The sequence below is a fragment of the Aulonocara stuartgranti genome (genome assembly GCF_965226115.1).
Source record: "Aulonocara stuartgranti genome assembly, chromosome: 7".
In the NCBI taxonomy this organism is placed as follows: Eukaryota; Metazoa; Chordata; class Actinopteri; order Cichliformes; family Cichlidae; genus Aulonocara; species Aulonocara stuartgranti.
In genome coordinates this window covers 17,949,550-17,966,004 of record NC_138945.1, presented here as the reverse complement: position 1 = coordinate 17,966,004, position 16,455 = coordinate 17,949,550, and the positions used below count along the sequence as shown (strand labels likewise).

At 39.6% G+C, this 16,455-nt stretch overlaps 1 protein-coding gene across 1 annotated transcript in view; it reads right to left on the bottom strand.

Moving 5' to 3' along the window:
• lamc3 (laminin, gamma 3) overlaps window positions 1-16,455 on the bottom strand; it is a 145,956-nt gene that overhangs the window by 40,196 nt on the left and 89,305 nt on the right. Inside the window, 2 exon segments of the mRNA XM_082542337.1 lie at window positions 790-1,017; window positions 3,247-3,356. Of these exon segments, the coding sequence (XP_082398463.1) occupies window positions 790-1,017; window positions 3,247-3,356 (338 nt within the window).

Genomic DNA, 16,455 nt, shown 5'->3' with positions numbered 1-16,455 from the left:
ATGTCTCTTCATTCTTGAGATATTGGATTCACAAACATTACCAGATGCAATAAATAAGGAATCTGCAAAACTGCATTATGCGAATCATTACTTCTTCTTCTCTATTGCATTTTTCAGCTCTACACCTGCCCCCTAGGATGAGGAGGATGTGCGTGGACTCTTTTGCACTTCTAAACCGGACGCCATTACCTCCCTGCCTGCTGCCATCGGCATAGCCCGCATTGGCTCTACATAGATTCACCACAGACCTCCAGTAAATGGACCCTGTGACAATGGACAGATGGACGAATAGATAGCGAGCTATAGGCTATTTACAAAAATCCACCTCTATTAAAAAGGATTATTCTTTATTATTTAGACCACTCTTGACTTCTGAATTCCATGTGAAGTTTGCCATATGTGTTTTCTTTTTTATATTTATACTCTCCAAACTTTAGTTTACACTTCTGACCAACACTCAAGATGTTTTCTCGTATACAACCAAGGCCCCCCAAAGACACAGAGAGATTAAAAAAAGCTGTTTTGACAGACTGTGGCACACTCCCTATAAGTAGTACGTTGACTGTGAAACTAGTGAAGTGCACCTTTAAAAATGAAATGCACTTGATTTATGAATTCAACATTTTCATGCTTTTTTTTCCCTACTTCAGCTGGAGTCGCTGAAACAGAAATACTGCTGACTGGCTGTCAGTGAAGTGGCACCAAATTCATTATGAATTCCTGACATTTTTCTAATTTATCACATGAACACAGCTGTGTACAACGCAATGTCAATGTTTCACTTATTACCTGTCTCTGGATGGCACGTTCCATGCTGGTGGCAGTTGCATGGAACGCATGTCGAGAGAGGCCCTCTAGCAGGCTCTTCCCGGGTAAATCCGGGGGCACACTGTTCACAAAACTGGCCCGCAAAGCCCGGGGGACAGGAACAGGATTCCACCCACAGAGCAGGAGGAAAGGCTGGGTCAGCTGAGACGACTGCTGAGGTCATGGTTACTCCTGCGAGCTGTGATGTGTCTGGCAAGGAAGGAAAAGGAGGAATGTCAAAGATGTTAATACAAATCTTTCTCTGGAATAAGCGACAGGTGCAAGTGTGTGTGTGTGTGGTGGTGGTGATAGTGGGAGGTCTCTGCATCTTGTTAAGCAGTAGGTTATTAGCATTTGTTGCAGTGCCGTCCCTCTCTCCCTGTCTCATTATAGGTTTTGGCCTGTGTTTACATTTTACAGCCAGATACACACATGCACCCACACATACACACTAACACAATAACCGATTCATCCACCCACACGGCCATAAATGCCGCACTTAATGCTTGCTTACACACATGTGCCTGCACGTGCCCACACACGTACACTTGTGATCCAGGGACTCTTTGATATAGCAAATGAATAAATCACTGCAGCAGAGCAAGACAAGAAAAAAAAAACAGACAGGAGACTCTGTGGAGGTATGTCAAACGTGCAGTTCCTGTGGGATTTTCAAGATCCCGCTCTCCTCTCATGAATAGTGATGGGGGCAGGCCATGCTGAACTGTATCCCTCTCACCCTTTACTGCCTGAGCCACAGCCGCAGAACACAAAATTACTTTTGGTGTACATTACCGTGTCCGTTTTCAATAGCCAGACAGACGATAGACGGACAGATTCTATGCACGTATGACTATGTAGCAGTTGTCAGATAAGGAATAAACCAAGTGTGGATGAGCGACTGCATAATGACATGAGTGGCAGAAACGGCGAGGGGCGAGACAGTGGAAGAACCAGAGGAGAGGATGGACCTTGACATCTAACAAGCCATGATTCAGAGATTCCTTGAGCGGTGATGAAAGACGGTTCATTTACACCTCTGAGGGATAATCAGTAGGCAAGCCAGTCCTCTTCCCTTTCCGCAACTTGCCTTAGCCTCTACCCTTTACTCTCCAGTAGCTCCTGAATTCTATTAGCTCGTTCAACGGGTGGAAATGTGCAATTAAAACAGTTTTCAGATACTGAAGCCTATATTTTGGTTAATTAAAAGCCTTCCATTTTAAGTCGTGCTGCGCAAGTTCTCTCCATCAATCCTTTTTCTGCAGGAAACCTTGTCAGAGCAGTTGAGATTTTACTTGCAACAAATGACTTTACAGCAGCCTGGCAGACTCTGACAATTTAGGTCTCCTTAGGCGCCTGTACATTTAACCATTAAGCCATTGATTTCCCATAAACTTTCAATACGGCCACACTTGCTTTTCAAACCTAATTTTTTTTTGTGGTGGGGAAAATAAAAGCTCTTTACTGCGACTGTCATCACAGCCTTGCCTTAGTAACCTAAAGACAATACTGTCACTTAAGTAATACAGTTCTGTTAATAAGACACTCTCTGTGGTGCAGGGAGAATTTTAAAGAATGAAGGAAAATGTGAGAGGCAGAGATGAGAATGATGAGAGGACAGCTTTATGGGGTTTGGATATTAAAGTTTGTTGCACCGCCTGCAGCGATAAAGCACTTCTAACACTGTTTGAGAATGAGTTTGAGACCTAACACAAGTCATTAACAGTTTCTCCCCCATAATGTGCAAAAGATGCAGTGTAAACTGTGTGCTTGACTTTGATACCACGTTCATGTGGGTAGGTAGGTGGGTGGGTACAGAAAACAGTTTGATGGAATATGCATGAGTGTGCCTGTGTGTGTGGGTTTTTTTTTATTTTTGTGCCTAAACGCCATGCATGTGGAACTACATAAGAGTCTGTGTGGTGACGCCTGCACCAAGCAGCTAATTAAAATGGTGTAAGTAAGTGTGAGGAAGCTGGTGATTTTGTCCAGCTGTTCTGTCTCCTCCACGCTTTAATCCACCGTAATGCCTCTCAGATCCCGCTGGTTCATTACAATACAAACTATCAAATTTCAAGAACTCATCGCAAACATCTGGGAATAAATGTCCCTTTCTGTTGCAGAGCCAGATAGGGGACAGTTGAACGATTCCTCGAGCACAAACACCAACACCGATTTACTAGCAAGTTCTGCTGCAGCTTGAATAATGTGTTCCTGTCTGGTTAAAGAAAACGGTCATAAAAAACAATGATTTTAGTAATTTTGTAGGCCTCTAAATGTTGGCATTATTTGTAAATAGTGCTTTCAGAAAAATAGATTTGATAGATTTTATTTGCTCCTACAGCACATACCACCCATTTAAGGCTCCAGTGTAAGTCATGTAAAAATGAATTGGATATGCTTGTTGGGACAAGTTCATAAACACAAACCAACACTTACAGTTGTGTCCCCCAGCATTGCTGATCTTGAGAGCCGTCAGGTTGTAAAGGAGGAGTTGGAAGTCAAAGGCAGAAAGAGCAGGTTTAAATCTCTTCTCGTTTTCATCAAGCCTGTCAAAAAGGAAAACAGCAAACGTGTCATTTATTTAATATTTGCTAAAAGGCCTGCAGGGCTTTATCAAAATTTTAATTTCGAATGTAGTGACCTGTCGAACAAATTTTAAAGACTGTTGGACACATGAAACACATGCAAATGGAGAACATTGCATGGCATTTTTAGGGGGAAGATAATGTTAACCTATTATATATGAAAATCCAAAGAATTGGGATTTATAATAAATGATTTCTAAAAACATATAAATGTTAAGATTTGCTGACAATGTTCATTCATTCAATCATACTGGCTCACCCAGACATATATACACAGAGATAGGGCTGCTCGATTATGGCAAAAATGATAATCACGATTATTTTCACTGAAATTGAGATCTCGATTATTTGACGATATTTATTTAACCCTTTAAGACTTACCATAGAACCAAGTCCGCCAGAGCTTATATTATTTATTTTTTTACATGCTGTAGTGCCATTTTTGGGAGCATTTCAAGTTGCTATACATCAATACAACTGTTATAGCCCATATTTTAATAATATGTATGCATTAAGCCCATAGTAATTACATTAATTGCAAAAAAGTGCAATAAACTACAAAAAAATTTAAAATCGTTTTTGTTTTTTACATATATTTCTACTTGGAGAAATTTAAGAGGCTTATCCCTCAAAACTTTAAATACAAAAAAGTTGCAAAAAATAGTTTCCCACCACAGGAAATTTATTTTGAGTGTCTTCATAGTTTTATTTTGGAGATACAGCAATTTTTATATACTGCAGGAAAAACAAAAAAACAATCCTATGATGCAAATTTGCAAAGAAAACAGCAGGTGCATCAAAATAAACTATTTCCAGCAGTGCAATATGAGTTCTAAGCATCCCAGCAACTATTCAGAAAAGTCAAACATGACTTATAAAAACACCAGTATAGGTTTTTAAGGCCTACAAGTAAAAAACTACATTTTCCGTGAAATGACATCACTTCTGGTTTCAGACAGGAAATGGCGGACATGCGATAGTTCGCGTTGAGTCTTTTTCAATGTGGGAAGTGTTATGAACAGCTGATCGGATCGGCAAAGCGTGTTTCTGGAATATTATGTTTTTGTTCCTGCAAGCGCTTTTTATGCAATTTTTGCAAAGCTATATGTGGAAGGAAACCGTGACCTAGGACACGCTGATGGCATAAGATGTAAGTAAAACTGTAACAAAGTTTACACACTGTGTCTACTTGATCCACGTCTGACTCCGCAAACCCATAATGTTTCCACACCACTGAAGTTTTTTTTTTTACCTCTCTTTTCAACCAACGGCAGTCACTCTCCTCTCCAAATAACTTCTGCTTAGCTTTCCGAGCTTCCCTCGAGTCCTCTTAATTGTTGTGAGGCGTGTTCGAAATGCAGAGAGGTGCGCTCGATTTGCCACACGGAGCAGCGTGAGAGTAAAGCACGAGGGCGGGGCTAATAATTGGCTCAGTCATTTTTAATGATCGTTGAAAGCCCAGATCGTAATCGTGATTAAAATTCGATTAATTGAGCAGCCCTACACAGAGACGTATGTTACAAGTAAAAAGAGATTTGTGTCCTACACATACAAAATATGATTAATCTAAACAATTCGATCAACTGTCTTATTGCCTCTTGTGATAGATCATATGATCCTTGCATATGTCTTGACCGTCTATGTCAGTTTACATCATGGCAACCAACTCTTTCTTGAGGGTTTTCTTTCTCCAGACATGCTGCTTTTTTGCACAAGCTCTTCAGGTTTCTTACACTTGTTTTCACACTGTTTATGTGCCAAAAGAGAAATGATTTAAACCAGTTTTGAAATGTGATTTCACTAATTCATGAGCCCGAGGCACTTTGTCAAGATAGCCATGCAGTAGTGGTTACACTTTGACTTGGATTGTCAGCTTTGTTCTTCATATTTCAACTTGTGATCTTTAAAAAATATTACAACTTCAATCTTAATACTTTTAGCTCATTTTCCACATTTAACTTTGTTCCCCATGTTTTCCATAATGCACCCCTAAAAGTTGGTATGAAACACAGAAAACAATTCAAAAAAGAAAACAACCGAATGTAAATATGCTGACTTCAACATATATTCAGGGTCTTCATCACAGAGATTTGCCATCTGTTGGAGGATGTTCTGCTAAGGCAGTCAGCACAGCTGACATCTGCCTGTTTTACTTCTGGCATCACGCGTACTTTCCATCTTGATGACAGGTGCTGTGTCAGCTCTGCGCCGTGTTGTTGTGTTGAAAAATTTTCACCCGCTGTTGTGTCAAGGTCCCAAAGGTAAGGAACAGCCGAATTAAGTGATATATTCATATACTCTCCATTAAGGAATGACTTACAGGTAACGTTGTCTAATATATGGGACTCAGCACTGCATCATTACCAAATCGTGTTTCCCATTAATAAAAATATGCTCCATTAGTCAAGCTATCGAGTCTGCGGTTACAAACGCCGTCCCAATACATGGAATTTAATCCACTAAACATTTTTATAGTACAGATAATACCAAGGATGAAATAGTAAGAATTACACCTAGTATTTGCTGGCTATTGCTTTAAAATTTAATTTGAATGTCCAAAAAACCATTAGATACCTGTTTTAGAATACGGGGATTGCTTAATTCATCCAGCACCATCACCAACCCCAAAAAGTTTAACTTGTCCAACACTTTAACTTATTCTGAAAATATCACCTTTGTATTAGCCTCAGCTTTAATTTGTGTACCAACCTAGGACTAAAAAATATAGCACACATTGAAGTGCCAAGAAGTGTAGTTCCTCAAATGGACAAATGTAGAAATATGCAGTCTGTGGCCAGACAAGCTTGCTAGCATTAAGTGAAAACTTAGCTTTAACCATGTCCTAATATGATCATTTCCAGCTCCAAAAATTAAACAGACAAATAAATAGTTCATTTAAAAAAAAAAAATATGTGGAAACATACATGGAAATACTGTGTTTAAAGCAAAAACATTGTTTGTACAATTCTAATAAGCTTGTAAGTTAATATTTGGAATACTGAAACATATTTAAAATAAAAGCCGACACACTGAATTTAATATTTTTTATTTTATGTTTGTTTATTTAATTGTAATTCTGAGCATTTTGTGGCTTTTGGTGTTTTGGGAAACTAAAAATAATAATCAAAATTCAATAATAATGATGATAATAATAGCCCTAAGGTCTTATGATGTCTTTCTAGCGACTCTTCCACTGAGAGCATTTGGGATGAAGCTTCACAAACAGTAGATGAATCATCTGAAGGACTAGGTGCATCTCTCAGGTTTTTTGCCAGGTCATTAATTAGTTGAAAATTGTTTCCCTTGTTAGCTAAATGTAAAGAAATGGGGACTGATTCAAGACCTTTGCACAACACTCAATAAATAATTAAATAAATGAAAAAGCAATTGCAATAAAGCTAAAATACGGGCTTCATAATTGGAGTGAACAAACTAGTGGATGCCTTTTATCTTTTACAGTATGTGTTCAATGTTAAAAACAGCGCCATGCCTTTTCAAAGCTAGTGTCATTGTTCACGCTTGTTTAAAAAAAGAATAAACACGATGGTTGTGCCCCTTTCTGTCTTTTTTTTTGAAATTGGTAATACATTATGAAATCAAAACCTTGTCATCACAGACAAGAACCTTAAAAGAATGAATTGCGAAACCCTTGGTTTGTTAACCATATCAGGCTAAGTCAGGCTTTTTATGTGCAAGTGTTTGAGGGCCTCTATTTTATTAGGTCAATTGTTCTCAGCATGACACTAGCTCACTTTGAAAATGCTTTGTTTTCTGCCTGGCCTGGGTTGTAGCATTCAGATTCACACTGTGCATGTTTATGTGTATGTATGTGTGTGCGTGCGTGCATTCCTGGCTTGCCACACACTCTCGCCGGATGCGGCGGGTCCTTGTTCCCTGGCCTGACATGTAGGCACAGTAATAAAGAGAGGCAATTACAAACTGGGCCTCAAAGCCATGGTAATGGAGCTGGTCAGACAGCGATAAGCAGAGTGTGCATGAAAGTGAACAAACTCCCAGTCATGCTTTCCCCATGGAGCGTCAGTGTCCTTTTTAATCAGCACCAAGCAGAGCGCGAAGAGCCACACTGTAATTAAGGCTGCTCCACGGAGGATGAGAGGAGATCATCAGGAGAGAAAAGCCCAAAAGAATAGCGGGCACACACAAACACAAACGAGCACACACAAGTACCCTTAGAGAGGACAGATAGAGATACAAGGTGAGCAAGATAGCAAGACACAAGCAGTGTATAAAAAACAGAGGAATGATGAAGTACATGACTGCAATGTAGATACCAAAAGATACAGGCATACATGTGGGAACATGTTATGAGCTATCCATTGTGCCAATCTGTCGTTGTCTAATTAAAGTAACTAACTATGAGGTTCATTTTAATTACTAGGAATACAAATACATGACCCAAAAACTGGCATATTAAACCCAAGTTACTTGGAGTAAATGATGGTTTCAGACCAAGCTATGTTCGGCAAACACTCAAAGATATTTACAATATATGCTTCTAATGGAATAAAATAAAATATTTATTTATTTTGGAAGCAAGCGAGAGTGATGTTATAGACTATAAAAAATGGATGTAGCCATCATTTAGTTGCAAATTGGTTTGTGGACTTGCAGTTCTGATTTGAGCATTTAGGCCACTGAGGGCACTCTACTCTAACAACAGCGATCCCCTTTTTGCCATTAGAAAGAATGCCTGGAGGCTAACACCGTGTATATACTCGGTGTGGGTCTGTGACGCAGATTTGTTCTTTAATATTTCTTCTACACCTTCTGCACAACAGAAACATTTCAGAAACACAGCACTTAGTTTACACAAGGTCTTTTATTTTGAAAATGTCCTGACCCATATGCCTTTCCAAACTATACGGTTGGTGCTGTGAGGTAGAGAGAGCCATGGATTTACAAGCATTGCAATATGATGCAGCTGGCCCCAGTGGAAATCACATATAAGCCCATCTTTTATATACAGTCTATATGAAGTTTCTCAAACAGGCCTGAAGAGGGTCGTTGTATCATAAATAAGCCAAAACTACTTTTCACAAGCATTCATCTATGTAGTTTGTTGAAAGACTACTTTTAGCATTTAAAATGGGGAAGAGCTGATACTTTATGTTATGAATTGCAAGGGCTTGGCATCTTATCACATGAATATTACAGTTTTTTCTGAATGCTTAAACCCTAACTGTGATTCCTGTAGCACAATTTCTAAAACTATTCAGACTTATAGCAAAACCACTCACTGAGTTTGCAAAACTAAAAGCACAAAAACTGCTTTGCACTCAGTTTGCAATTTTGTAACACACACTTTGCAAAACTGTAGGCACAATTCACTGCACAACACTCAATTACCAAATTTCCAACACACTCCTAGCAAAAGTATACACATGTATGGCTATCATTAACACTAATTTGCCAACTGTCTGGCACACTTTCACATGTGAAAACTTTTTTAGATAATTAGTTCACTTTGCTATCAGCCTAAGCACTATAATACAGGTAAGCTGTGTGTGCGGAGTACAATGGAGGGAGCAGAAAGAGTGAGAAGTAGAGGAGGCCGAAGAAGAGGACGTGGAGGTGAAGAAGTAGGATGAAGAGGACGACAAGGACAAGGAGGAGCAAGAGGAAGACGAGGAGGGGGGAGAGGAAGCATGTTCACTGCAGACCAAGAAACCCATATAGTCATTATGGCGATTGCAAATAATCCTATACTTGGAAATAAACACTTGTGTTTGTTTTGATGTGTTTGAATAAACACCAGTACTTGAAGTTTGGATCCCTCTATGCTTATGGATCTATGACAGAAGTATGAGCTCAAACTGACATAGCCTACCTTGTGCACAGAGAAAGCAAAGGCCAGATGTGTTTTGTATTCATACCATCAGTGTGCAGTTGGCGCATTGTGTGCTTAGTAGATGATAGCTTGTGTGTACTGTTTGATACGGAAACACCATTTTTACGAAGGTGTGATGAGTTAATCTAGCTGTGTTTGCTTTTGCAAGAGAACTACAATGTTTTGATGATTGGGTGACAGGTTTTCTTATTTGTGTGAAGAGTTTTGCAAAATTAGCCAATAGTTACAAATAATGTGCTTAAGCAATCAGAAAAAACTGTAAGCTTATATGGTGAAGCACAAAGCGCTACAGGCAAGTCAATAAAACCTCTCCGCCTACTGATTTCAAAGGAACAAAAAGTGAACAGAGAGAACATCAGAGAGAAGAGTGAAAGCTACCTCATATACTGTAAGCCATTCACCCCCCTCCTCTCATCAATCCCCTCCACTTGAATCCCTGAGCTTCCATATATTTCTTCTTCAACTGATTCCGAAATGATCTCTGCTATCAAGTGGGAACACAAAGCCACTTAACAGGTTAAGATATTTATCATTTCTGAATGCAGATGCTGTCAGTCAGGAGAGATTTGGCGCGTGTGTTTATGCTCATGTTTATTTATGCTTTCGCCCAGCTTTGGCAAAAACACTTAGAAGCACATATATTTCCACTTTCTGAGCACAATTATTTTTAATACTTGTATTGCATCTAATTGTTGCACATAAAAAAATTAAATGCTAAACTATTTGTGTATGTATGTGCGAAGAGAAATAGAGGGAATGATACAGCGAAGTGCATCTAAGCATGTACCTGACAAGAGTAATAAGTTCTGTGGAGAACTGTGGAGAAGAACATTTAATCACTGGCTCTTTCCCCAAGCTCCACTGCATTTCAGAGAGAGGATCAACAAGTCCCTTTAGCCAGGGCTTTTGGTGGTAAGAGAAGAGTCATTACTGGTGCACAGACACCAGTGACAGGCAGGGAAGAATTGGACAGAGAGTCATAAGCAGTGTGCCAGACGAAGGGCTGAATCCTTTTTTGATGGACCGGGCAAAGAAGACATGCTCTTCTCAGCTTAAAAAACAAGGGTAAACCTAAGCCACTGTTCCATAATAAGATTACGCACAAGAACCAGAGTACAGATAAGAGCTCCCTTTTAAAGCAAACAGATATTAGATGTACCAATATTGTAGATCACTGTCAACTTGTTTGCAAGTTTATCATGTAAGAGGCACTGTGAGTCAAAAAGAAGTCAAGAAAGAATAAAAACTGGAGCATCACGATTAGTAGAAACTGTAACTTTAATAATTCTGATTATTCTTTTTGATCAAAAAGTACTGAGTGTTTCAGTTTTAGCTAAAAACGATTTCCCCCCCTCCTATGAATTTAAAGTGAACCAAACAGAGAGCTAAAGGGAGGGCAGAATTGGACTTGGTATTCATGCACCAATCCATTTTCTTCCACTTATCCCATTCAGGGTGAAGGTTCAGAGTCGAAGAGCTGCTCCCAGTTGTCATGGAGTGAGAGGCAGTGTACCAATGGAAAGGTTCCCAATCTGTAACAGGACTAACACATATAAACACACAATTCACATCTATGGACGATTTAGAGCCACCAATTAATCAGCTCTGCAAAACCTTCGGGGAGGAAGCAGAAATATCCAGAGAGAGCTGATGAAGATGTGGGGAGATGAATGCAAGCTTTAGTGGATTCAAACCCTGGACCATGTGGTGCTAACTACCACACCAATGCGCCATCATGCAGATCTCAGTCTTTTATGATGAGTTGAAGGGGCTCACTACAGGATACATTTCAAATTAAAAGCACAATTTTTAAGAAAAGTTAATATAGTGGCAGTTTACAGGTAGCAAAAAAGCGGCCTTCATTATTTAAAATATTATCTTACACATATTATTGTTTACTGTGGTGTTACATTCTATAAACTGATTTTTATCCATCTGTGCTGTGTAGCTCACTCTGACAATAAGCATATTAAAGCTGTGTCCACACTGGAAGCGATTTGCTCAGCGTGCACCATTTTGAAACTGACTACTAGTCGCTTGTGGACATTTCAGTCTCCGGTTCCCTGATATGTCAATCAGCGGTTTCCTGCACTGACACTGGTAGTCGCTTCAGTTGGTTGCCTACAAGCTGAATTTGAAATTTGTCTCGCTTACCCACTTCAAGTCGCCAGCAGTTATTTTGCCTGCAGTCGCTTGAAGTCGCCAAATGTTATTGGTATATTATGCTCTCTGATGGCCACATCACTTCCAGTGTGGATGCAGCTTTAGAAGCTACTGCTGTAACAGCTGTGTGAGGCTGTAATTAAAGCAGTGCTTTGAGCTCAATGCTATTGCCAATAAGTTCCCGTGCTCTTAGAGGCGAGACTGTTATTTAGATGTTAAGCAGTTTGACCACAGCAGCTTAACATGTTAGCATTTTAGCGAGTGATAAATAACAGTAAACACAAAGCACAGACACTAAATAATGCTGCTAAATGTAGTTATGCAAACTGACCGGAGGAAAACACGAATGACCTACTTTGTGAATTATATGAATGTATTTATTTATATAAAAAGTGAAATAAAACTGGTAATAGGAGATGGTAAGTTTATAATAATAGTCATTACTCTGATCTAAATTTACTGCTCTTGTATTGATGTTTGTGTCAATGGCAGTGGCAGGTGGGTTTCATAGTTTGCATATGAATGGGAAGCTTTAACACTGGATGTTGTTTTTGAATAAATTTTTGAAGGAAATAAATCGCTTTCTTTTGTATTTTGTATTCAAAAGTGAAACACACCTAATTACCATCCTTACCAGCCTAACAACATAGAAATTAGAGTGGATACAGATTTTAGATGAAGCAAACAGCAGCACAAAAACAGAAACTATGTCATGAATGTAAATATGCAGTCAAAGCGACATGATTATACACACAGTACACTAATACAGATACCTGTTTTTCCTTTTATGCTACCATTGCCTTAGCAGAAATAAATTCTCTCTGCTTTCCCCCTTACCTAAAACTTCAGTATCTCTGTAATGGGTATCTCTGCTTTTACCCACCACACCAATGCCAACAACACTGTTCTGTCCTTTGTCAGATTCAGTTTTCCACCATCAGAGAGAACACTGCACAAGTACTGACTCCTGCGTAGACTGTCAACATCCATAGTGAGATTCTAGACAAGCACAAGCAACGTCTGCGCACAGCCTCAAATGCAACCACAGCCTAATACTCCAGGTTAACACTGCACAACATCCATCAAATCAGCCTTTTCCTCTCTGAGGAACCTGGACAGCTCTTTGCTCATGCTCTAATCATCTCCAATTTGAACCACTGCAGCTTCCCTTCTAGCAAAGTACAGCTTACTCAGAATGTTGTAACCTACTGTAGCTTATTTCAGGTTCTTCAAAATGAAACCTTGCCTCATTTGGATGTTTTTTTTTTCAATGGGTGCCAATACACAACTTAATATTGCTACTGACACTGTAAGAGTGTGATCCCGGTGGAGGCACTGCAGGACTGTTTTGAGCTAACAGAATAGAACATGGTCTGTGGAGTACAATCAGAGGACAAAGCAGAGTCCCCCAGCTATATAACATTGTATTTTTTTTTATGTGGACCCTTCAATTTCATTAAACAGTTAGCTGTTTTCTTTGCTTCACTTTAAACAAGCACTGGGAAACAAAGGAAATGAAATCCCGTCTTAGGGTAGAAAAGGGGTTTGAGGGCTGACAATAGGGAGGAAGTTAAGCTGGTCTGTTAGTGCTGAGAAGGAGAATAAAAGATTGATACAAAGGGACATAATTGAAGACAAACTACAACAAAACAGTGTGCAGGAGGTGTGGAGTGGGATGAGGATTACTTGGTACAAGATGGCAGGCCAAATGGGGAAAGTGAATAAAAATAGAGTGAATAACTTAAGCCCAGTATTGAAGAGGTTCATTGTGGAGACCAGGCTGCTTACACCTACTACCCCGGGTTGACAGGCCTAATTAGTACAACAATGTGACTGATTACAACGCTGCTTCCCTGCCAGGGTTCACCTTTACAGTCTCCGGTCATTCAGACTCCAGAGTTGCAGCTTTACTGAGAAGGGCAAGAATGAATCCGGGTAGAACTGCAGGAAGTCTAATGCTAGATAAAAGATCCGATTAAGGATTTCAGCCTGTGAATATATAGCTGAGGGTCAGTGTCATCGAAAAATGTTGTTTTTTTTTTATGATACCAGAAGATGGAAAGGCAGCTCATGAGCAGTGACACGAAGCTGCTTTTTTAGGATGGAGTGACGTATACTTTAAGAGTCTGCCTTTTTAGTATGCTGGAGAGGCAGACACTGAACAGCCAGAGAATCCAGAGATCCAGTTCAGGATATGTTCATATTTCTTTGTCTGTATCATCATATAATATGCTATAATACTCATATACCCATAGTTTAAAAAAACCCCAACAACATTTGTTTCTGCCCCTTGTTCCTGTCTGCAGTGGCTGTATCGAGGCCACTCCTTAACTTGATTTCAAGCTAAGTGATGAAGGACAAAATCTGCTGTCAGCTTCAAAGTGATGGCAGTGGTTTCTTGTGGATGTTTCGGGCTTTGGTTACCTTGATAAGCCTCCAATGTATTTATGTCAGTAAACAGTGTCCTGCACTCTCATTGGTTGTCTATTGAATCACATGCCTGGAAATGAAGAAACTTTTTCCTGTCCAGTGTTTATTTTGTCCATAGCAGCTTGAATCAACAAATGTCATTCCGTTTGTCTGGTCTCTCATTACGATGTCACAGCGAATCACTTCTAGTGTGAACACAGCTGAATTATAAAGTTAATTCACTTTAATGTAATTTAAGAGTGCATTATTGCACAGAAAATGGACTTTATTAATTTATAGTGCATAGAAATTCTCTTATTGAGGGATCTGATCTTTTCTTCCAGTAGGTACAGGAGGAAAGATATATATTTGTGTCAGTATATATTTATACTGACACAAACATACTGGACTCATTTAGAAGAAAGAAATCCTCTCATTATCATCATCGGGACTTGTTTACAAAAACAAAAACAGCTGAGGGTCTTAATGCAGTAAAGAGAAACTGCAGGCTGGCACAAGACAACTCAATCAGCGCGTAGTCTCAGTTTCCAAACGGAGATGCTAATCAAGAACACAAATGATTACAACTGACATACACACAGAATATTATAATCTAATAGAGCAACACCAAGAAAACAAAACAGCAGACTGCTGCAATGTAAACACCATCAGCTCTGTGCGGCAGGAACTGCGAAGCAGCTTGATTTTGATTGCCGCCATCTTCATCACAACATCCAACCTGTGATTGCTGCAGTGTTCAAAAAGTTGGTGCGTCCCTCAAATTGCAATATGAATCACCTGCCTGCAAGATCTACACATTAGAAAGATTTACCATAAGACGCATCAATGCATAAAACCGCTCTGTAAGTTTATGTTTATCTCTATATTTCTCTGCATGTAAATGTGATCTGATTGCTACAAGACATAATGTGCCTCCACATGTAGTTGTGGGAGGCTACAGTATAAATTATAGAGTAGCTTAGTAAGTGAAACTACTCAAACATTAAAACTGCAGCTGTTAACAGCAAAGGGTTGCAGTGGGTCAGAGATGCATTAACTCACACACTCATAGCGTCATAAAAAATATAGGAAAAGTATTTCATTCAAACCTAACTTTGCCATTAACGAAACTCTCTGCACATACAAACTCACACTTTCATTTCCCTCAGTAAACTGTCCAACCATCAAATCTTTACACTTCCGAATGATGAGAATAGAACTGTGACTTCACACTTGTCTGTACCTACACAGCACATTCTGGGCATGTTATCTATAGTTAAATTTAGCTCCATTTTGAGTTGATATACCAAGCGTCCTCTAGTTTCACCAACAGCTTCAATATTTTTGTTAATCTGTATGACCTGCTGTGATTTTTTTCTGATTTTCTGTCACATTAGCTGTCACAATAGCGGCTGCTCATATTAAACGAGATTTAATAATGAGGTCTGCATATGTGCATGAAATCTATGCGAGCCGAAAGCTTAGGCGTTACCCTGCTTTTAGTGCTCGATTCTTCCTTCTCTCTCTTTGGTTTGATTGATGTCAAATGGAGAGGAATGGATTTTCTTGCATGGTAAACACAGACACAGAAAGAGCTTTGGGTCTGAGAGCTTGAAACTTGAAAAATATTTTCCACTGCTGTGCTCGGGAGTACACTGCAAATAGGATTTCCACTTGTTTTGGTTGTTTAGGATATCTATATTTGTTTGACTTTTTCAAAGAAAGTACTACAGAAATGACCAACAACAGCCAAAAGCCAACAGTTTTGTTTCTTCCACTTCACTCTTTCATCAACAGAGCCCATAATGAAGCTGTAGCTTTTTCTTTCTTTCTTTTTTGTTGTTTGAAATTTAAATGAGACATTTTAATCACAATACAGACAGTAAGAAAAGCTTAGTGTTACATTATGGTCTTGTGAATTTTTCCATAGTTTTCAGCTTCAAACACGTGTGTGAGTGTGAGCATACTATATGTTGGGTCTCACAGACCTGTTTATATTGCAGTGTGTATGTATGTTGTCATATGGTCCTTGGAATCAGTGCTTTGTCAGTAAAGGGCTTTTGTATCTTTTAACAAAATATTAATATTCATTCATATTAAAAATTAATATTAACACTTTGAATATCCATCCATCCATTCGCTTATCCTTTTCAGGGTCGCGGGGGGGCGCTGGAGCCTATCCCAGCTGTCATAGGGCGAGAGGCGGGGTACACCCTGGACAGGTCGCCAGTCTGTCGCAGGGCCAACACACAGAGACAGACAACCATTCGCACTCACATTCACTCACACATTCACACCTAGTGGCAATTTGGATTATCCGATTAACCTATCCCCACAAGCTGCATGTCTTTGGATGGTGGGAGGAAGCCGGAGTACCCGGAGGGAACCCACGCAAACATGGGGAGAACATGCAAACTCCACACAGAAGGACCCCGGCCTGATGGTGGAAATGAACTCAGGACCTTCTTGCTGTGCGGCAACAGTGCTAACCACCGTGCCACCCACTTTGAATATAAATTACAAAATGAAGTTTTGGAAGACTGCCTGTGCCCATACACCCATTCCACTTCACACCTCTTCCTGGGCCCTGTTTCAGGAAGCCGGTTTAGTGGAAAAACT